Raw genomic sequence first — 24,850 nt, forward strand, 5'->3', positions numbered from 1 at the left:
CTGAGAAATGGAGAAAAATATTCATTTTCAAAACGGCCTTTACTCAATGATGCTGAGCACTGTATAATATATAATGCACAATTAAACATTTGGTATAAAAAAAGTTAGGTAAAGAATTAAGTAATTTAAAAAAAGGAGAGAGACAAAAAAAATAATCGAAGAATGTTTTGATGTGACTTTTATTGTACAGACTTAGCGCATATTGGGGTGAAATGTCAACATTTTATTACTATTACAATTAATAATAATAATAATAATAATTATTATTATTATTATTATTATTTTTATTATTATTGTCATCATCATTATTATTATTATTATTATTATTATTATTATTATTATCATTATTATTATTAGAGTGATTTCTGAAAGACATGTGACTGGAGTAAAGAAGCTGAAATTCATCTTTAAAAATCACTGGAATAAATGATTAAATTAAATGATAAACTACACTTGAACAGTTATTTTATAGTGCCATAACAATTCATAATTTTACAATTTGTCCTGTATTTATGATGATAAAATAAATGCAGACTTGTTGAGCAGGACAATCTTATTTTAAAACATTTAAATTATAATTTAAGTTAAATTATAATTATATATGAACAATTATATTAATATATTAACAATAATATATTAACAATTATAAATTAAATTTATTATTTTATATATATATATATATATATATATATATATATATATATATATATATATATATATATATATATATATATATATATGCTTGTTAACATTAGGTAATGCACCTTGAACAGCTGTATTTTACCATTTTAACCGGAACAAACACTTCAATAAATATTATTAATAAAGTAATGTGGTGTAAAAAAAAAAACTATTTACACCAAATCTAACTTGTTTATAGCCATAAAAGTTTATATGGATACTGACATGAGACTTTCTGTCATGTACATGAGCCCAAAATAACAGTCAGAGGATGCAGCTGAAGAAAACATGCTCAGTTTACAATAATAACACAACAATAACCTCATCCTGACGTCATTACTAACATGAACTGATTATGAACACTATCTGTGCAGCATTTATTAATCATAGTTCAACACCAATGCATTAATAACATCCAAAGTCATGCGTGTTAACATGAATGCACTGAAAGTTAACATGAACTCACAATGAACAGCTGTATTTCATTAACTAACATGAACAAACACTGCAATAACCATTTTGTTTGCTCGAGTAAGTGAACGCATTAGCCAATGCAACCTTATAATAAAGTGTGACCTTTTTTGTTTCACTTGATGATTCGGCAAGTCAGAGTCGCGCACAATAACCCCAGGCTGACGTCAGGACGCAGAGCAGCCTGGTGACGCAACCCAGTGAAATATGGCGAGCGGAATGGGTCAATAACTTGACGCTGCAACGTTCACTCGTCTCACTGAACGTGACGTCTGCGTCTGCCGAACGTGACGTCTTCGTCTGCCGAACGTGACGTCTGCGTGTGCCGAACGTGTCGTCTGCGTCTGCCCCATTACTGTTCCGCTGCTTTAACGTGACGTCTGCGTCACGTCTGCGTCTGCTTCAAGGGTTTGCAGCACAGTGCTCTCATTTATGCTTTATTATACCTATTCATTCTTTATCAGTGTTTTCACTTATCCACAGTTATGTTTCATTTGCAATTAAGTGCTTTTTACCTTTCTTATTTATAGTTTTTTATTTCAAATGGTAAATATTTATACAAATGATTTAAACATTTTGGTATGCCATATATGGTTATTCCTATATTGCTTCTTTTATTGTGGATACAGCTGATTGGTGTGTGTCTACAGTTTGCAGCAGTGTGTGTGCACACCTGATGGCTGTGTTTGACCTATAGTTCATGTGTGTGCTCATATGAAAGCCTTTGCTTTGAAATTGCAAGGAAATTCCATTATGAAAAATGTCTGTGTCAAAAGCATCCAAGTGTGTTTAGTGATTTGCAAATGACTGTGTGTAATGTTTTGCTAACAGTATGAAGCTATGTGCCTACAGTTGTGCAGATCTAGCCTTGTGTTTTGCTCCATGATTGTACGGTTTTGCTAACTGTAGGAAAAGTTTAATTTTAGTGTGTTAGCAATCATGAAAAACTGTAACTGGGTATTAGGTATAAACTAGGCTATTATATTTATCTACAATACATTTGTTAACAGTAGTATAGCTGTAAATATTAGTCTTCAATAAATATGTTTAACAGGAGTTATAAATAAATAATCTTCAATAAATATGGACGGCAATGTTGCAGTATGGAAGAGGAAGCACGGAAGGGAGGAAGATTGGTAAACAGGAGACAGGGCATGGGATTTTTTTTATATATTGAAATGTACACATCACCAGAAAGCTGAATAAAACACTTTACATTTGTTGTATGGTTTTTATTAGGATAGGGCAATATTTAGCTTTCTGCCTATCACTGTTTGGTGAATACAGTATGTTCATGTACTTTATAGCAATACCTCTGAAACAAATCAAACCCAGATTATATCAGTATTAGTCAGGTAGAAATTATACGAGTGTTTAAGATTGAGATCAGCAGTGTGTAAATGAAGCAAACAGATTCATCTTGAATGAGGCGTGTGTGTTCTGTACGGTGTTAAAATTGTGTTTTGTTATAGTGTTGTAAAGTTTTGGATGAAGTGTTTCATTTTGCAAAAGGTCTGATGTGTTCTGCTGTTTGTGTGTGTGTGTGTGTGGAAATTGTGTGTAGTGTTTTGACAAAATGAGCCTTCATTTCAAAATTGTGCTCGAGCAATCAAAAAAAAAAAAACTGTAAATGAACATTGACTCACTTACAGTTTTTTTACACACAATTACTTGTACTTCAGACACAATGACTACAACATGTGACTGATGTACTAACCCCCTGAACCAATGCAGCTAAACTACAAGCACAATTCCTGCTTTACACTCAAACTGCAGGTTTAAAACACACTTTTTTTTCAAAACACAACACACAATTCTCTGCATTTGGCACATATTTCATGCAGAACATCTCTTGTTTTTACAAGGAACACACTGTCATTCACAATTGTAAAGTCAGTTGTCCTACTTTGTATACTAACTCATGACATGAGTAAACACCTGTCACACAGAATTGCAATTTAGAAATCAGAGCTCATCTGGTTCATAACTGGTTCACTGCCCACCCATGTTTTTAGTTGTTTATCTCCTTCCATATTCTCCATTCCTTAAAGATTTTTTTTCTGCTTGGGGATGGAAAGTGTATGCCGAAATATACAAGTAATTGTGTGTAAACAATTAAGAAAAACTGTAATAGTGACATTCTGCCACCTACTGGCGATTTTAGTTTTTAGTTTAGATGTTACATTTAAAGCAAATTTTAATTTTTTTAAATTATTTCAAATAACATTAGGCTATTCAACGTTTTAAGATTAAACATCACTGTTTTGGTTATTATTATGAATGGTTCAGGGTTTGGGTAATATTAGGAAATAATATGACAATTTAAAATAACGCTTTTCTATTTTAATATACTTATTTATTTATAAGATGCAAAGTACATTTTTTTGACACTATTATGTCGCATGATTTTTCAGTGTATTGTCAAAGTTGTGCTGTTAAATATTTTTCTATGATATTTTTACAGGATTGATTGATTGAATCCTGGCAAATTATTATTCAAAATATAAATACTATTAATGTAACATTATTGCTGAATAAAAATATTAATTTTCTTTCAAAAAAGAAAGGAAACAAATGAAAAATAAATTATGTTATGTTTTTTTATTTGTCAAAGAATCATAATATTGTTTTAAATGTAAAATAAAGAAGAAAGATGCTTTAAAAACAACACAATAATGGTTAATGTAATTTTCTATTTTTCTAATATTTTACAGCAAAAGTATCAGATCTAACAGTCGATAGTGGTCGATGAGTTGGTCATCACTGATATGCTGTAGGCTACATTAAACATGTAAAAAATTAAAACACAATAAGACTCAAATGTAAAACAAATTAAAAAAGGATTTTACAAAACTAAACAACATGAATATATTAATAAACAACCTAAACTTTACCTCCGGAGACATTTGTTATTTTTGTTATACATTTTTTATACGTTTTAATGCTATCTTGAAAACAAATATCATTATATATTAACATATTTATATATAATTTGCACATAATTATTGTATATTGTATAAGTTAGCCGGCAAAAAGCAGACAGACGCACTAAAAACTGCTCAAATATATATATTTAAAAAAAAAGGTAGACGCAGACGTCATGTAACAAGTCAGACGTTGATGTCACGTCCATTGAGAGGAATGTATGAAGGGCAAGAAATTGTGCACTGCCTCACACACTGCACTGAGCCGTGTGAGCAGCGTGTTATGATACGTGTTAGCAAAAAAATAAATAAATAACTTCACTGCTACACGTGAATCACGCGTAACGTCTGGCTTGACACTTCACTGCCACACGTGATTTACGTGACGTCTACGTGACGTCAACGTGACGTCTACGTCACGTCTGCGTCTTAAATTGCATGGATTTAATAGCAAAAAAAAATATTTTTTAAGACGTCAGTGAGACGTTCAGTGAGACGTTCAGTGAGACGAGTGCACGTTGCAGCGTCAAGTTATTGACCCATTCCGTACGCCATAGTGAAAGCGTCCAGGAGGAGGCGCGTCCTGCATCGGCACGCGTTCAACAGCAGAGAGCAGGGGAAAGAGAAGCGGACAGAGGAGCTTTACAGTCGCCAAAAAAAAAAAAAAAAACCCTGAGAGCACTCATACTGCACCCCAAAACTGAACATGGTCGACCGCGAGCAGCTGGTGCAGAAAGCCAGACTGGCCGAGCAGGCGGAGAGATATGATGATATGGCTGCAGCCATGAAATCGGTAAGCGCAACTTTTGCATTATCCTGTATGTCAATTGTATAATTAATAATTACGCAATCCGGGTAGTCATTACAACGCGAGTTGTAAAGTGTCCAAATCACGCGGGGTTATTCTTGTGAAATAGAAATGCATCGGCTTTGTCGCATTGCTGCTGTATAAATCCTGCTGATTTTGCCTGATCGAGTCTTTTCGGTGATTCTGATTTTGGCAATATTATCGATTACACTATGCGCGCGTGTTTTGGCTATTATAAGTGACTCCGGACTCACTTAACAGGGTATAGTCCTGCTGAAACGATGACGAAGGTTATTTGGGAATATTATAGGTCACTCATTTAAACCGGAGTAAATGAACAAGAATCCCCAAGAATTGTGATGAACGGGGGGGCAGTGGATGTTTTGGGCGGTGCCTTTTTAAGCACACATGGACACATCATTAATGCACGCTTACAATACTTACACCAGCTCTGCATGCAATTCCACTGACGCTTTTACGCAACGGCTTGGCGCGTCATGCATCATGTTAAAGTGCTTGATTTGCACGAGCAAGGTGTGTTTGTAGTTGGTAACAATGCAAACACTCCAAATTTGAGTTGTTGTCTTTGTCTGTGAAGGAGGTAGCAATAGCCTGGGCTGATTAGTGACAGCTCCTTCACAGATTCGCGGTTGAAGATGTCAAAAAAACACCAACGCGATCGCATGTGGTTTTACGCGCGTTCACGATCTTTGCAGTTTCGCTAGGCGTGTCGCAACGTGTGCCAAGGTGCAGTGCCCGTAATGCACCATTTCATCCGATCCATCAGACTACATCCAATAGGGTACAATCACCAGCTTCTCTCTCTCTCTCTCCCTCTCTCTCCATCAAGGGCGTAGGTTTGCATGCATTTGAAAGTGGATCGGGCCATATCATGCACAAAGAGACAGTAGAAAACCATTAAAAATAGAGGGGGAAAATCCTAATTTCACAGTCATCTCTTTACTCCTGTCATGCAAGTTGAAGATGGTCCACTTATCTGACACACCCATTTCATGTGGAGACTCTACAGCCTCAGTCTGGAGCAGTTGTGTGCAAAATGAAATATCTACCTTATATGTTATGGACTTAAAATGTCCATACAAGTTCAATATGCAGAACCAGAGGATGAAGAAATCCCTTTAGATTGTTGGTCTATTAGTTAATGTTAGTTTACTAATGTTGTAAAGCATTTATTAATCATAGTTTGACAACTAATGCATTATTATAGGGCACCGATGGTAAAAAATCTACTTTTCAAGCTGTTTGGACAGACATATGTGTATATGTAGTGTATAGACCATCATATTGGGGTGATATAAACACACCCAGTCCTTTTTGATTTTCAATTTAACAACATAAAAACAGTGGACAAATTAGAGCGGTTTTCAGACCGACCGCAACTTTACGTAGGTGTGCGATTTCCCCCCGCCCACCGAATTGATTGACAGCTGCGCGCATTAACATGTTCCGGTAGTCGCGTGTATATGTCAACAAGACCAGGCAGACATACGCAAAGCAACCGGGAATAAAAGCTCTGTTCTGTTCGCTAGGATCAGCAATCATCATCAAATGTGATTAAGAGTGAGTTTCACATGTTTAAAGTGTTTTAAAACAGAGTATGTGTGTAATTAATTACAGCGATTTACTTCAGCTTTACTTCATCAGCACAGCCGCATGTCAGAACAATTATAAAAGAAGACGCTTCAATCCCGGTTTGTGGAAGTTAAATCAGGTTTATTTTGTACACTAGCATAACAGATATCACACAGCACTGGAGGTTAGCCTTAGCTAAGCTAAGCGCGCTCTGTCTGTCTACCTGCCTGTGTGTGTGTGTCAGCTGCGGTGTGCGTGTTTATCTTTGTGTGCACGTGTGAACTTTGTAACGATATTATGTGTGACTCATTAATGCAACTTCACAATACTGATTAGTAAAGATGAGTTCTTACTGTAGTATTTCTCACAAACGCTACGTGAGACCTTCTTCCTTTAAGTCTGTCTGTTGTCTGACGCAGCCAAGGCAGGAGATTAAAGGGTCACGAAACACCAGAACACATGTTTTGAGCTGTTGACAGTGGTATATGTGTCCCACACTGCTATAAACACTATTAGGACACCTATATTTCACTAAAAAGTGTAAATTGGTTGTTTTCGCGTTATTTCAAGCAAATTCGTACTTCCTGTTTGAAACTAATTTTTGAAGCTGCGTCACGGTCATGACATAATAGCGTGTATTCCAGCGTGCAGACTGGGCGTCTGTGCCAGAGTGTGTCTTATTACGTCTTACAGTGTGCTGCATTAATGCATGAGTAAGGCTTGGTTCAAACCAATCAGCGCGCTCTACTGTGCAACTTCATTAATATTCATTAGTGTCACCGTGTTTACGCCACAAAGACGCCACGTTGTGTTGGCAAAACAAGCGTGAAGTGTTGCTTTTATAGTTTGCTGCAGTGAAGTTTTGTTTTCATTTTCTCTCTGTGAGAGCGCAGCTGGAGTCACGTGTGGATTAACAGTGTACGCGACGCTCGACAACAATAACTTACGTGTCTAAGGAGGATTATTGTTTACCTGAGAGCTGTTCTCATCTGCAAACGCTGAGATCCGGATTCGCTTGTAACGTTAGTCTTCTCTTCATAAAGACGCGGCTCTAGTTGCTGGTGATTGTCCTGTCTCTGCAGATTTGGTAAGTGAGCGAGCAGTGCTCTTTGTTTATTCAGTTTGTTCGTATCGAATTAAGTTAACTATTGCACTGAGTGCAAACATAGCACCGCATTTTGTGACCGGAATAACACACGCGGCTTTCTGACGCTACCTGCCGTGTGCATCTAAGTTTCCGGGAAATGCAGAGTTTTTTTTTCTCTCATTCGCCGTGCGGTATCAAACATTGCATGAAAAATACACGCTTAGAGCAGCTCCTCGAGTCAAATATCTCGTTTGTCGTGAGGGGCATGAATGAATTCCCTGAATGAAAGAGCCAAACTGCAGTTAAAGTCCAACATTTAATAATCTGGCAAATAATTCGACTACAGATGTCCATGTAGGTTAAACACTATCACTTTCTCATGTGTGTGTATTTTGACTGAAACTCGCGCGTGCCCAAATAGACACTCCCACACCCTCCCACTTTAGTTCCTCCGACACTCCCCCCTAAACAGAGCTGGACACGCCCACTTTTCTGACTTTTTCCAAAGTAGAGGTGTGAAAACACCCTGCTGAAACGAGGGGGTTTCATGGCCTTTTAAAGCACGCGGGAAGGCACGTAGAAACAGTAGGTGGGCAGAGCTCGCCTTAAAGGCGCAGTACGACAAAACCACCCCCTGCTGGAAATCAGTAAAAAACAGCATCTTGTAAAAGGTATAATGAAAAATCTGATGGGTGTTTTGAGCTGAAACTTTATCTACACATTCTAGACACGCAAAAGACTTATATTAAATCTGAAAAAAGGGGTAACCTAGGTGCCCTTTAAAATCCAAAGTTGTGCTTGTTAACGTTAATGCACTGTGAGTTAACATGAACTAACTTAAATAGCAATAACTAATGTTAACCAAGATGAACAAATACAGTAATACATGTATTAATAATTGTTTGTTCATGTTAGTAAATACATTAACTTACATTAACAAATAAACCATTGTTTTAAAGTGTTACCAATGTTTTCACTATCAACAATATTACAGTATTTATTCATCTTTGTTAATGTTAGTTAATAGAACTAAAGTTATACGTGCACTGAGTAATGTTAACAAGCTGCAACTTTGGATTTTTTATTAATGCATTAGTAAATGTTGACTTATTATTAATTAATAAATGCTCTACTAGATTGCTCATATATAAATAAGGATTCTTAGTCCATGTTAGCAAATACATAAGTAAACCTAGACTATTATTTTAATGTTAACAAAATCATTTGGCTTAGCTCCTTATTTATCAGGGGTCACCACAGTAGAATGAACCACCAACTATTCCAGCATATGTTTTACACAGCAGATGCCCTTCCAGCCGCAACCCAGTACTGGAGAACACCCATACACACTCATTCACACACAAATACTCATACACTACGCCCAGTTTAGTTTATTCAATTCCACAATAGCGCATGCGTTTGGACTGTGGGGGAAACCGGAGCAGGAAACCCACGCCAATACGGGGAGAACATGCAAACTCCACAATGAAATGCTAACTGACCCAGCCGGGACTCGAACCAGGGGCCTTCTTGCTGTGAGGCTAACCACTGAGCCACCGTTAACAAAATCAGTTATTAATGAAATCATTAAAAGAAAAAAAAGTGATTATTTATAATGGAGTAATATTCTTATGAACTGTTCGATAAATGCATGTTTTGAAATGCAGATAAAATAGATATAAATAAAAAGTCTGACAATGTTTACAGTCAAACATGTGTGGCGCATAAACCCAGACCAACATTTTACGATTTTCAAATGATCTGTAGATTATTCATTCATTCATTTTCTTGTCAGCTTAGTCCCTTTATTAATTCAGGGTCGCCACAGCGGAATGAACCGCCAACTTATCCAGCACATTTTTACGCAGAGGTTGCCCTTCTAACCCATCTCTGGGAAACATCCACACACACACTCATTCGCACACACACACTCATACACTACGGACAATTTAGCCTACCCAATTCTCCTGTACCGCATGTGTTTGGACTGTGGGGGAAACCGGAGCACCCGGAGGAAACCCACGCAAACGCAGGGAGAACATGCAAACTCCACACAGAAACGCCAACTGAGCCGAGGATCGAACCAGCGACCTTCTTGCTGTGAGGCGACAGCACTACCTACTGCGCCGCACTGCACTGCACTGCGTCGCTGATCTGTACATCAGAATGATACAATTTTAAAATAAACAAAAATAATAAAAAATGTGTAGAGCAGCTCACATGCATGCACGAATAGTCTAACTGGAGGAATATGCTCTCAAAAATTATAGGTTTGCTGCTTCTTCAAACTACTTATTTAAAATGAGCTGAAAACACAATTCTTGACATTTTTTTGGGACAACTTAATTGTTTTATCTTCAATTCACTTAAATGAGTAAAGTTTGGATGCTTTCACACCTACACTTTTGTTTCGGAACCTGTACCGTTTGCCCAGTTAGCGCGGTTCGTTTGGCATATGTGAAACCAGCAATCGCGCTAGGATCTGCGCCAAATCAATCGCTCCGAGAACACTTGAATGAGGTGGTCTCAGCTGGATTGAAACGAATTCTGGAGCGGATCGATTGGAGTTAGAAAGCGATAAAATCAGAGCGCAGTTATATCACAGTGTTTTAAGGATATGTAATAGGCATATGCCTATAGTAAGAAAAAATTCTGAGTACGGCGGGACGTTTCGGGAGTCTCCCGGATGACCCAAACGAGTGATAATCTACCAGTAATCTCGCGTCTCTCTCCTGGTCCTCAAATAAGTCGCGCACCATTCTCACCCCTCCCCACCGCATCTCACCTCGCTCTTCAGACACGTCGTGCACACCTTGTCAAACACCACCAAACCACCACCTCCCTGATAGCTGAGCGGGACTCTGCAAAATAAACCCTGACACTCTGACCAATGTGATTAAAGTTTACTCACACGTGACTTCTTTTAGCTCTTTTGGATTGTTTAGAAACTTTGCCGTGTGAAAGCGAACCACACCAAGAGCAAAGAGCAACACTGGAACAATTTCAATCCCTGTTTCTGAACAACTGAATCTATTCACATGAGTGAAAACACCCTTAAAGGTACATTAGTGGCCTGTTTCCATCGAGTGGTACAGTACGGTACGGATCACCTTTATCAGGCCTGCATTTCCACTGTCAAAAGGGTACCAATGGTGGGCGTAGTGTACAAGTGAGTGGTGAGAAAGCGTCATATGACGTCATTCTCAACTTGAGGAAATGTCCCAGTAAAACTGTACGGGTCATTCACATATCATACGAGAAGCACTTCTCACAAAGCAAATGCTTTATACACAAATACTTGCGTATAAATGTTCATCACTAACTTTTCTATGCACATGATTTGATTATAACTGCAGATCAATGATGATTACAGCCAACTGCAACGTCTGCAATTATATTAAATTTACAAACAAATGCAACATATATGAACACATACAGACCAAGTGTGCCGCAAGCCTGCGTTTGAGTGAGGGTCTCGGCCGTTAGATCGCCCCCTGGGGGCTGGCTGCAGTACAAGTCATAAAGCCCGCCTCCTCCGTGTTAATGAAGGAGACTTGAGCAGAAATAAAAAAAATTATTACACTTGCAATAAAATGTCCCGAAAGATGGTTCTGGTGGATTAAGGCACTGGTTATTGTGCTGAAATAGGTGCAGATCTTCATTTTCGTGAACAGTTTGTTTTTAGCAGTAATTTAATGCTGGGCGTGTCATCGTGATTGACAGCTGTGATTGACAGTTTCTCAAAGCAGCGCGTCTGAGCCTTCGGCAGGAGACTGAAGTAGACTGAAGTGTTATTATTCGATTTCTGTGTTATTTTACCATGACAAAATGAGTTCAGCAGTAAACTATAGTTTCTGACATACATGATCCTGGTGGAACACTGTTTATTCGCTAAGTTCAGGGCTTTTTTCGGGCTTTATTAGTTTGCTGATACACGCCTAGCCACCCAGATAGCAAAACACAGTTCCGGCTAGATTCTCGCCTGCCGGAGACTTATCTCTTAGAGCTCAGACTGACTACCTCTGCTGGACCTACTCCGGATGCCTGGACTCACTGCCCGATTCCAGCCCGAGTCAATCGAGCCAGATGCGGCGGCCGAGCGAGCCGGCGCTGCCGCATGCGAGCCGGAATCAGCCCGCGACGCCGCGAGTAGGTTATGCGCTGCGGCCCGGAGCTGACGCGATTGAATATATAAAACCTTCATATTTGTTAACGTTATTACATCCATTTGTGTTGATATGACAGCAAACGCATGCTGAGAAGTTGGGGGGGCGTGGTTGATTTTACATAAAGCGTTTGGTTGGAAGCTCGACTCCGCTCATTTTCGCGGCTCCTCCTCTGGCTCCATCAGACAGTCCTTCTGCGCATGTCAAGGCTCCAATTTCAGCAGTCTTTTGCGACAGTTTGTGCCCGTCAAGCAGGCGTTTTGCCCTCAAGGCGTTCAATGGGAAAAAGGGCTGTCGCGTCATCCATATTTTTTACAGTCATTGATACAGACCCTTACAGTCTGTGATATGTTACTAATGCCAGAAAAACTCCACACAGCATACATTTAGTCCTCATTTGGGTTTAAAAACAACACGCAACAAATAGCCCACAGTCAGTGCAAACCTCTCATCTGTATTTTTAATCTTCGCCAGCACATGTAAGCTCTGTTAGAAAGTAATTCCGTCATTTTGAGTTCATAATAGGGTATATGCGGAAGCATGCTAATAGGACTTTACATTTGTCAGTAACCTGGCTTAACCGCTTTTGGTCAACTGTATGTCAATGCAAAATCAGTGTGTTTAAGGTCTGTTATCTTTAAAAATCAGCGATCTCCACTGGCTGAGTGATATCCGATATAAAGTGGGTCTCAGATTGTACAAGAAGCACCGCATTAAATTACATTTCCCCCCGCCATGTCTTTAAAATATGAGCATTTGTTATATCCCAGTATATTCAATGGAGCTTCTGCGCTAGCCTGCCTGCTTCTGGCGGGCGAATGCGAGCAAACGGCTTTTTGTCTCGTTTTACGCTTGAACAACTAAATTAATGCCAAAGTCTATTTAACTGAATACATTTTAATTACATTACAACATCAACGCTGTAAAAGGAACTGTATAAAATGGATAAAAAACTCAGGTTCCACTTTATATTAAGTGGCCTTAACTAATATGTACTTACACAGGAATTAATAGTTTGTTATAATGTACTTATTGTGTAAATACATGCATTTACTGTGTACTTATGCTTGATTAAATACATGTATGTAATTACATCTGTAATTAACTTTTGTAATTACATTTGTAAATACACTGTTGACCATCCCTTACACCTTAACCCACCCTTAAACCTACCCATGACACCAAACCTGTCCATAACCCACACTGTAAAAAATTTCCAGGTTTTCACAACAAGTTACTGTATTTTTTCACAGTAAATTACATTAGTATCCCTTCACAGTATTTAACTGAAAAATTCACAGTAATATGTTGTATTCATAATTTTATTGTGAAATTATGGCAGGTAGCATGATTACAGCAAATTACTGTGAAAAGGGCTATATCTTTTGCACGTTAGTTATAGAAATTCAAACCTTTTTTAAACTCAACGTAGAAATTAATACAAATGAACTTTTAACAGATAATGTTATAGCCCCCAAAACGATTGGGTTACCAACATCTTTTTGATTGTACTGCACCTTTATTTAATTTTATACAGTTAACATAGAATAGGAAATAATATTTAATGAACATAACTGTGTGCTTAGCCAAAACATAATAAACTGGAATAAAAAGTAATTAATTAATGAAACCAAAGACTGTTAAACAGCCAACAATTATTTCAATGTCAGGGTAAATGTCTGCTTTAGACGGTTTCATGAGTATTGGGCACCTGTCATCGCCTGGAGGTCACTAATCTCAGAATGAAATATATATATATAAATTATTATTTTTTATCTATATAAATAAACCACATATTAGAGTTTTAAACAACTACATTCTAGCATGAAAAACAGTTAAAACTTCATTTTTGGACGCATATAGAGCCATCGAAGACGGAGCAATTTTCCCAATGTCTAGCCTGAAGACAGGCGCCTCTCTGCGGATATATGAGTAATGAGCGCCGTTACCGCCTGGAGGTCATAGATCTCCGCTACAGGCAAAACACACTTAAAATTACACACAATCTTTACTAACAGTCCACAGATTTGAGTTTTGAAGAACTACATTCTCGCATGAAAAAGTGTTAAAACTTTATTTCATTACATATTACAAGCAATATTTATAATATTATGTGCCTTCTCATCCACCATTACAGCTTGATGCAGCTTGGTGCTAAATGAATCCTGGGAGGAAAAAATAATAATTCTCAATACACTCCAAACGAACTTTATTCTTATTGTTAAAGTCAGAGATATACAATATTTTGAATGGCGAAGAAAATAATTAACTTTATATTTCAATCAATATATTACTCTTGCACTGCTTCGGTTCAGGACTCGTGTGACATTGAATCAGATTCAGATATTTTATCAGACGTGTTCATGAGCTCGAAGTGATCAACAAGCAATTCGTGTACAAGCAGTACACGAACCAAGCAATATGATGAAATATTAATGAATTATATGTTTGCGTCTTACAATATTATACAAAACGGAATCGTTTTCAGGCGAATTCGACTCTTTACTGTTCACTTAAAGGAGCCGAATTCGACTCTTTACTGTTCACTTAAAGGAGCCGATTCATTGAACAGAACTGACTCGACTCGACCGCAAACAAGCGCCATCACCACAGACAACGCCGTCGTCTCTTCACCCAACGGATTCATCCTCGGTAAGTGTTAAAATATGACTTTTGTCCGTTAAATGATTGTTGTATGTGTATTTCTGTATAGTGCGTGTCATTTAACAGGAATTTACCGAGTACTTTAGTTGTACTCGCACGGACAGGGTTTAAGCGCGCCTTTTTTTAAAGCAAGAAATTAACGACGCCAGATGGTGATTGTAGTGTTTTCTGAGGTAACGTTATTAGCATAACGTTAACGTTAGTTCCTGAAAAAAGAAAGGGAATTTTCTTTAATTAACTTCTTGTTAACTGCATTTTCTGTTTCAGTACAAGACTGAAGTAAAGGTGAAATGACTATAACGTTAAGGTAAGCTCTGACCTTCACTTAAGTTAACGTTACGGTTAGTGACCATCATGTATGTTAATTTTGTTCACTGTAACGTTAACGTTAAGTTAGTTAAATAAACTAAACTCATTATGAAACAAGTCTTAACTGTTTTATTAAATGAGGCTTATAATACAATTCAGTTGTATTCTTTTAAACTAACACTAACACAGTACATATTGTATATTTCTCACTGGTGTTAATGCAGTGCTAACATTTACTAATGAGAACTAATTGTATATTGTCACTAACTGTAGATTTTATTTTTTGGTGTTCAGGTGTACCTGATAATAGCTAAAGTGTGAGGTGAGTGTAAATTCTGAGCACACAAATATAACCTAAATTCATTATCACAATCTAAACCTATATATATATATAGAGTGTGTGCGTGTGTTAGGTTGAGTCTTATTCTACTCTTATTATATTCAAATTTTTTTGCAGCCACAGCCACTGATGTTGAAACACTGATGCTACCAATCAACCCTCGCTTGATTATTAAAGGTAATGTTGATGCCTTCCTCATTTTTATTAGATTTTTAAATGTCAGGTTTTTCACAGATTTGTTGTGAGCAGTTTCTTGTACAAACTCTTTTTCTTCTTCCAGAAGTTCCACCAGTACCTCCAGTAGTAGTAAATATTAGACAAAGATTTTTTTAAACTATAGTTTTTTATTTTTATTAGCAATTTTACTGGGCATGTGTGTTTGTTTGCTTGGTTTTTAATAGGCAGAGCATGGAATGTCAACTTTGTTTCTACAAACAAATTTAATTATTCACAAACACCTCTAATTTAGTCCTTCTTTCCCCCTTTTAGTCTTATTCCTTGGAGGGTCGAGTGGTCATGGGACCTCACCTGGATTTCACAACTGACTTTGAATCTGGTCTGAAACTGAAGTATGCTGAAGATGCCTTTTGCACTCTGGAATTTAAGGTAATGTCTACAATAAATATTGTAACTGAGGGCTTGTTTTGGGGGGGGGTTAAACAAGGAATGTATAGGAGCACAAGTCATGACTCCCTTGTCCCCTTGTTATAAAGGGCCGTGTTGCAGACACAAATTGTTTGTCTGTGCTGGAGACCAGAGGGGAAGCTGTCTTTAAAAGGATGGGGCTCTTATACCATATGTGAAGTTACCTATTCAGGTGAGTGGATTACATACAAGTCATTGCAAATGCATAAATAGTGGGAAATTTTTACTGGGAAGCACAAATTAAGTGAAACTCAAAAAACGTTGAAAAATATTTGGAATATTTGCCAAAAAACTTGATTGAAATGAATACAACACAAGTGCTATATCACTTCAATCAAGTTTTTTTTTTGCAAAATTTTCCTAATATTTAAATCATAAAAAATTAGCTTGATGCAAGAAACATCCTGCTAGTATTCAAGAGCAAGTGCTGTGATGCATGTGTTAACTTTGCAATAAGTGTGAACCCAGCATTAGATTATAGTCTGTAAACAGAAGATGTAAATCAAATCAACTGTTTTAAAATGCTCTGCCTAGGTCATTAAAACCACTATTTGTTGTTGGACTGTTCTTGATTGTGTGTTTGTGATGGAAATGTTTTTCAGATGTTTTTGTTTAAATGATTGCAGTTCGACTGAGCTACAGTATTGTCAGCATGTTCAAACTGAGCTAACAGTAATTTTGCTCTGTAGTGCAGCAGTAGTGTCCCAGTAGTGTTGTATGAAGCTAACTGTTTGTCTGCCCTTTTGCTTATAGGTGCTTTTTGGGCACCAGTTTGGAGATGGGAGACAGACGAAGTCAAAGAAGCAGAGAAGACACATCAACCAGCAAGTGTGTAAAATTATCAGGAAAATGATTGACCTTGAATAGACGACTGCCTAATTTAGCAAGAAGTTTTGTCTCTCTCTCTCATGTATATATATATATATATATATATATATATATATATATATATATATATATATATATATATATATATATATAATGAGAGAGCGCACTCTGAAGCACTGCTTTTTATATGTATGCTACATATGATGTCAGATTTTTTTATGAATATGTTCTTATAGTATTTTTTGAGGCTTCACCTTCACCTTTTGAAAGTTTTCTGAAATGTTTACACAGATGTCATTAAGCTGTTAAATAAATCTGTAAAATGTATGTGTGTTTGTTTTTATTTTGATTTTAGAGTCTTCTCAGATCACCCAAAAATGAAGATTCGGTCGTCATTTACGCATCCTCAGGTTGTTTGGACACAAAGAGGATTATTTGATATTTTTATTCCTGTGTTTAAACAAAAAAACATTTTTAACAGAGCTGGAACAACCTGAGGGTGAGTAAATCAAGATAGAATTTTCATTTTTGTGTGACCTAAAATTGCTTTGAAATTTTACAGCACCAAACTGTTAAATTACAGTAATCCGGGATATAATTGTAACTTTACAGTTAAATCAGGTATTTAAACTGCAACCTACTGCTAAATCACAGTAATCGTTTTGCAAATTCACAGTAAAATATAGTTAATTCTACAAGATAATACTGTGAAATCACAGTAACAGACTTCATTATCTACTGTAAAGTTACAATATATGGTTGTAATTTCACAATAATTTAATGTGACAAAACCACAGTAAATTACTGTGAACTACCTCACAATAATTTACTGTGAATTTACATACAGTAATTTACTGTGAAAGTAATGCAATTATTAGCCAGTAATTTACTGTGAATTTAAGGTCAAATTTTTTACAGTGCAACCTCTTTCCCAACTCAAGAGCACCACAAGTGTTTGCAAATACATTATAAACACAGTAAGTACATTGTATTTATTTTTTGATGAAAGTACATAGTAGTTAAGGACACTTAATATAAAGTGGGACCAAAACTCACTATAACAAGTCACCGGAAGTTTATCAGTATGGGAACAACAATAGCTTGTGTAACGGAGGCCAGCTGGTAAGTGCTGTGCAGGTAAACCTCACTCCTCTGACCTCTAAAGGTGCTCTAGTGACAGAAGCTAGAGGCCATGATCTTTAGCCTTCTTGTTAGAGCAACCGATTCCCATGCGGAAGGTCGCGAGTTCTATCCCAGTTCAGAGAAACAGTTCAATCTTAGCTCTATCAATCACAGCAAATGTCTCAAGAAATGAGTCTTTTTCCCAGTGTCATTTACCTAATTGTAATCTGGCTTTATTGTTGATTCAGGCTTGTTGATTTTCCCATGTTGTCACACAAGGAAGCAGTGTGTTTGAGGTTTTCCTTAAATACTTGTACTAAATTCCTTATTGAGTGTTAAACAGACGTATTGATGTGCGCTCGCTCTAGATGGGCGTGTTCAGAACACTGACGGAAGTCTGTCATTGATGGTCTAGTTTGGTTTCATTTTTCCTTCTCTCCTCATATTGATGAGTGGTAAACGTGCGTGCATGACTGTAAGTTGATTTATGTTCCGTTATTAGTAATTCTGTTTATCATGTTATAGTAATCCTGCTGCGGCACGGCTGACTGGTATTACTATTAGTTCATATTGGAGTTTATAGAATGTGAAAGGATGACTCGCGGCTATTTCCCGCGTCTATATTTAGCGCCTATCGCGTCATATTTTATATTCACGTTAAGTTGAACTGTATGCTGAAATGAATATTTGTGTTACTGTACACAGATAGATCTTGATATTTATTTGTTTATTTCAGATAAAACCACACCTGTTACCACCTCTGTTCATTTGAGAACTGTGAAATACTAGAGGATGTAAAGTGCCACATTCTGAAGAGATAAAACATAAATAATCATCATCTGTCTCCTGTCACGCTTCTTACTAGGGCTCCGTAGTGGACTAGCAGTCCACCTAGAGAAAAGAACATTACAATCCTTTACAATACTATTCTACAGTTGTGCCTCCAATTAAGTAAAATGTTGTCAATTAGCCAATCAGAAACTTCCAAAACCTTGACATCATCATCTGAGCTTTTTCAGAGGCAGAATAATCTTATTGTATGTAAACTTGACTTTTAAGAAAAGTTATAACAATTTCTCAACAAATGTCTCCCTCATTATTCGTAAGCAGAACAGAAACAAATGTAATAATCCTGACTTACCTAAAAGAGAAAAAGTTCAGTCACATTAACATCTAACTTATTTTTAAATGGTTATGTGCCTTTTTATACAGTGTATGTAAACCTCTGCTTTCAACTGTAAATACATTTAAATCATTTACTTTAATCGGTACTATTGGAATGTGAAGACACTTTCAACCAGCAAGACAATCATCTGCTGCACCTTTAACCTAATCGATTTGTGTTGAGACAACATGAATGGATTGTGTGGAACCCTGCATTTTTTTACAGTGTTGTTATCAGAACTTCTAAAACAATGCTGAAACAACATATTGGAGTAATTTTGTAACATTGAGGGCTTCAGCTATTGCTTTGCAAATCGCTGCACATCAAGTGTTGGTTTGGCATGATGAACTCCCTTCAGAGAAAAGCAAAGTGCATCGTTCCATTATGCTACTGTACTCACTAAGGCTGGATGCTCTCCATTATTGAAAAACGCTCCGTCATTGTCTAATTGCGCTATCTCTTCACATCTGCTTTGGGTAGATGAGTACTTACTGATGGGAAAAGATAAGGTGTATTGCACTGAGCTTCTGATGCACCAGCCTCCCATTAGAGTGTTTTATATAATGGTTTCTACTAAACAATAGTCATTCGGAGATGATGAGCTTGACAAATTGGTTCCTCTGTTGTGCATTTCGAATATTATACAGTGATTAGCTGTGCCGGATCTCCATCATCTTTCTAAACTGTTTGCTTTTATGTGGTCTGTGCTAATAAATAATTCTGTCTGGCCCTTAATGGCATGTACCCACGGGTCCATGCTGGGTGAATTTAAACATATGTAGGGTTGTAGGGCACTATATACAATATATTAGGATGATTAAACGTATATCCTGCGATTTAAACGTTTGGGTCATCATTCAGTGTGCTTGTTCAAGCGAAAGGATTCAACTTGCTCTGCATCGTCTCTTTTAGAGACACACTGGATTGATTTGTGCATGTATTGATTTACTCCTCAGCTGACCGGAAAGCTCTGCTAGCTGTACGGTCCCAATGCAGCTCAGGGGTGTGTGTGTATGTGTTTAGTCTTGTCTTCTCACTATGAGATGAAGCCCTCGTCTTTGCATGTTGGCAGCCTACGCCCTTAGAAACTGGAATATAAAGTCAGAAATCCTAATGATAAGACCGAGACCCTCTTTCCACTTGGTGTTAACAATCATTTTCAGTGGGTACAAGTGAGCCAAAGATGCATTTCCACCTGGTATTAAGCAAAACAGGCTCATTGGGACTTAAACAGGCTCAAACAAGACTTATGGCCTGTTTCCACTAAGTGGTACGGTTCGGTTTGGTACGCTTTCATGGCCGTTTACACTGTCAAAAAGCGCACCGAACCAAACCGTCTGTACCACTTTTTCGGCACCCTTTCAAAAGGGTACCAAAAATGAGACTGGGCACCAATAAGTGGAGCTACACGTGCAGCTAAACGCTGATTGGTTACAGAGATACGTCACGAGCTTGTGGAGCTAGACAGAATGAAAACAAAGGATCCGCCATGTTCTAATACCAACCCAAAACGTAGCCCCGCGGACGTTTCTGGAGCGTTACGGCCGCGTTAATTTTTTTCAAGCGAACGCTGCGGGGCGGTGTGACGCCGTTCCCTTTCGCGCTTGCCTTACCTCCTTGTGGAGGGCTTCCCCGCTGAAACCCGTTTATCCACTCAGCTCACCGTGTAACGTTGGCAGGCTCGAGATGCGGAAAGGAGTCGACCACGGCGACCGGTTTCGAGTACGTGGAAGAGCGGTTCCAGCAATCAGGTAAGACGAAAACAGAAATTAGGATATAGTAGTTAAATCCCAAAAATTAAGTGAACAAGTTTCGTGACAGGGTAAGAACGCGGCGAAATCTGAAAACGCGGTAGAAACAAAAAAAATAAATCGGGGCTTTTATTTTTTTGGACGGCTTTTGTAAACTGTCGCTCGGGTTTAGGGAAGCGAGCGGGCAGGCGGGTCGATCGGTAAAATTGGTTGGGTTCGGGGAAGGAGGAGGGTGGGTCGGTCGATTGGCCAGTCGTGCAGTCAATCATCCGGTCAGTCGGACAGCGGCCTTCGGCGGGTTTACGCGAGAACATCGCGGGCGCGAACCGCACTTGCGAGAGGCGTCTGAGGTGCGAAAAAGCGCGCATCAGCGGCCTCTCGCAGATTCGCAAAAAACAAAAACTGCAGCCTTACGTACCCGCCGGGACGTATTCTGCTGTCTCCAGAAACGTCCACTGGACTACGTTTCCACAATGAGCCTGGGTTGTCTAATACACAGCCGAGACTTTACGTGGAAATACTATATGCATATAATAACGAGCCATGGTTGACCCAAGCTCAAACACACATTGTCGTCGTCTTGATGAACAGACACAAAGCCAAGAAGAAAAATCTGCCGTGTGCTGTTGTTGCTTTACAAGTCCGTCTAAAAGTGCGAGCGGTATTAGCTTTCTTCCGGGAGCTTGCAATCGCATCAATATTTGATATAACGAACTTCTTGAGCTGATGATAATAACGTGTGCTTGATTATTAAAGTGTCTCCGTCATCTGATCCATTCAAAAAGAAAAGGACAAGCACAAGAGTGAAGCGCGGAAAAAAAGAGAAGCCCGACAAAACTCAGGATGAAAATTGTTTTAGCAATCTGAATCATGAACAAACTGCCATGTTTATCTTCGCCTTTTGGACTATTATGAACTGAGAATAACAAAATTACTCTCTAAAGAGCTTACATGTGCTGCTGAAGATTACAGACACAGATGAGAGGTTTGCGCTGACTGTGGGCTATATTGCGTGTGTTTTTGAACTCAAATGAGGACTAAATGTATGCTGTGTGTAGTTTTTCTGTAATCAATAATATATCGGAGACTGTAAGGGTCTGTATGTGTTCATTTATGTTGCATTTACATATTTATTTAATATAATTACAGATGTTACAGTAGGCTATTTCGCACTGTCATTGATCTGCAGTCATTAAATCCTGTTCATAGAAAAGTTAGTAATAAACATTAATACAGAAGTATTTGTGTGTGTAAAGCATCTGTTTTGTGAGAAGTGCTTCTCATATTATATGTGAGCGACCCGTACATCTTTACTGTAGACTAAAACTTTGTCATACACCACGCCCTCTAAAAGGATACCCTTGGTAGTGTAAACGCAAGCCTGATAAAGGTGACCCATACCCAGACACGTGCACACATAGGGCTCAATTTGTGCAGTGCACATGCCCTTTTTAGTCTTGGATAGAAAGTGCCCTTCCAAAATGATCAAAAGTGCCCCCGCGACGCGACACACCCTCCGTCCCGCACTTCAGTAGGCGCACGACAACACTGATCTTGAGTACGTAAAATTTATCCTGCACATGCCCTTTGGACGGTCTCTGCAAGGGCCTGCCCATACCGACTTGAACCGTACCGTACTGTACCAGTCAGTGGAAACGAGCCAATATGTGCTCACTAGGCATGGGACAATCACCAGTTTCAAGATTTACTGTGGTTTGGAAAAGTCAAGGATTTTAAACTACAAAAAGATTCTGTTATACCTAAAATATACGGATATAATTAGGGCTGCAAGATAACAGAAAAAATGATAATCACGATTAATTTGCTCAAAATGTTAATCACGATTAATAATGACGATTATTCTTGTGTGTGTGTATGTGATTTTTTTATATTTATTTTTTTATATATTTTCCAAATGATGTTTAACAGAGCAAGGAAATTTTCACAGTATGTCTGATAATATTTTTTTTCTTCTGGAGAAAGTCTTATTTGTTTTATTTTAGCTAGAATAAAAGCAGTTTTTAATTTTTTTAAAGCCATTTTAAGGACAAAATTATTAACCCCTTTAAGTTCATTGTTAAACCGTTTTTTCTTTTATTGGCATTATGCTTACCGGCAAAACCGATATGTCCTCACACCGCAGATTTGAAAGACGCCGGCGCTTTCTCGTACTGTTGCCTCAGCCTCACTTCACCGCCGCTCGCCATGTTAAAGTGTGGAATGATGGTCAAGCGCCCCCTAACTTTAGAGCACAGTGATTGGATATTTACTCGCCGGGAGGAGTTTCCTCATCTCAGCTCATGGATTTAGAGGGACAAACAGTCAATTCGGGGAGATATAAAACGCACAAATTATTTAAATGCAAAACCGAGAAAACCGCAATTCACATGCGCGTATTGAACCATGGAGGTCGTACTGTACAGTTCAATATTATATTGAGAACCGTGGCATCCCTAGTATTTACAGTAGTGTTGTGCATTTGCAATCAAATTAAGAACATCTTCACACCAGGTGTAAATAAGGATGCATGTTTAATGAATGCAAAACACACAATATGACACCTTTCATTAATGCTTCTAACCATTACCACAGCTACTAGACTACTACTGTAACTATTTATCCTTGATTGCTTGCTGTTTTTACATCATAAGAGGGTCCATTTAGCTACACATCAGGTGTTTTAGTTGAGGCTTGTGTGCATGCATGAGTATTTTATTCGTTTGTTGCTGTTTTACACTCAGTTGTTTAATTATAGTACATTTGTTCTGACACTGTTGTGCCCAATCTGTCTGTAATGGCTTTGAACTCTTGAATTAACCATGGCTGAGACCAAATACATTTATTCAGCAGAAAGAAACATCGTTCTGCTTTCATGGAGGTAGTGTGTGTTAAAGTTATTTTTGAAGATGCACAAATTCAGCTTGAAGTCCTGTATGAAATACTTTTAGTACAGCTTGCTTCAATAATGACAAAGCATTGCCAAAACTCTTGCTAACCGTTAAAATGCATCGATAAATTATTCATATGGTGAAGAAGGAGTTAAGCCGAAAGGCAAAGCTCTCGATTTACCGGTCACTCTACGTTCCTACTCTCACCTATGGCCATGAGCTTTGGGTCATGACCGAAAGGACAAGATCTCGGATACAAGCGGCCAAAATGAGTTTCCTTCCAAGGGTGGCAGGGCGCACTCTTATGAATAGAGTGAGGAGCTCTGACACCTGGGAGGAGCTTGGAGTTGAGCTGCTGCTCCTCCACATTGAGAGAAGTCAGCTGAGGTGGCTCACATCTGTTTCAGATGCCTCCTGGATGCCTACCTAGGGAGGTGTTCTAGGCATGTCCCACCGGGAGGAGGCCTCGGGGAAGACCCAGGACACGCTGGAGGGACTATGTCTCTCGGCTGGCCAGGGAACGCCTTGGGATCCCCCCGGAGGAGCTGGAGGAAGTGTCTGGGGAGAGGGAAGTCTGGGGTTCTTTTCTCAGTCTGCTGCCCCTGTGACCCGGCCCCGGAAAAGTTCTTAAGAAAAGTCTTAAGCTTAAATATTGAGGCTTGTGCTGGAAATTAACATGCAGTGCATCCGGAAAGTATTCATAGCGCTAAACTTTTTCCACATTTGTTTATGTTACAGTCTTATTGCAAAATGGATTAAATTGATTTATTTTCTCAACATTCTACACACAATTCCCCATAATGACAATGAAATTGTTGCAAATTTATTAAAAATAAAAAACCTGTAAAATCACATGTAGATCAGTATTCACAGCCTTTGCTCAATACTTTCTTGATGCACCTTTGGCAGCAATTACAGCCTCAAGTCTTTTTGAATATGATGCCACAAGCTTGTCACACCCATGTTAATCACTTAATTTTGACATATTATTTCTGAAAACAAGACAATATTCTTTATTTGTCTAGAAAATGTTTCGTGATTTAAGGATTTTCAGATTATTAGAGTAAAAACAAGACAACAAAACTAAGTACCCAAAGCATTGTTTTGCATTGCTTTCCACTATACATTTATTTGATTTCATTTCAGACCTTGAAATGATTGTCACACTATGCTAGTGTATATCACAGGGCTTGAAATTGCGACCATTTTGGTTGCATATGCGGCAGAAATTTTTTCTATGCGCCCTCAAAATATATTTGGGTGCATGTGTGCGAGTGCATAAAGTTGTTGTGTGTGACCAGTTTTACTGCAAAATGTTCACCACATGTGCGGATTCGGGAGTCATTCACGCAGAATGCATCCCTGCACTTGAAACGCGAAGCGCAGTGCTCAGGAATAGTTTAGAGCA

At 38.2% G+C, this 24,850-nt stretch overlaps 1 protein-coding gene and 1 long non-coding RNA gene across 4 annotated transcripts in view; one reads left to right on the top strand and one right to left on the bottom strand.

Moving 5' to 3' along the window:
- LOC137495545 (uncharacterized) overlaps positions 1–1,413 on the bottom strand; it is a 30,225-nt gene extending 28,812 nt beyond the window's left edge. For all 3 annotated transcript variants that reach the window (XR_012406635.1, XR_012406636.1, XR_011015412.2), the window contains exon 1: positions 1,258–1,413. This is a non-coding gene — a long non-coding RNA (uncharacterized lncRNA). The remainder of the gene's footprint in view (positions 1–1,257) is intronic.
- A 3,218-nt stretch (positions 1,414–4,631) lies between these two features.
- ywhag1 (3-monooxygenase/tryptophan 5-monooxygenase activation protein, gamma polypeptide 1) overlaps positions 4,632–24,850 on the top strand; it is a 45,037-nt gene continuing 24,818 nt past the window's right edge. The window contains exon 1 of the mRNA NM_213022.2: positions 4,632–4,869. Within this exon, the coding sequence (NP_998187.1) occupies positions 4,783–4,869 (87 nt within the window). The 5' untranslated portion in view covers positions 4,632–4,782. The remainder of the gene's footprint in view (positions 4,870–24,850) is intronic.

The sequence above is a fragment of the Danio rerio genome, chromosome 5 (assembly GCF_049306965.1).
Source record: "Danio rerio strain Tuebingen ecotype United States chromosome 5, GRCz12tu, whole genome shotgun sequence".
In the NCBI taxonomy this organism is placed as follows: Eukaryota; Metazoa; Chordata; class Actinopteri; order Cypriniformes; family Danionidae; genus Danio; species Danio rerio.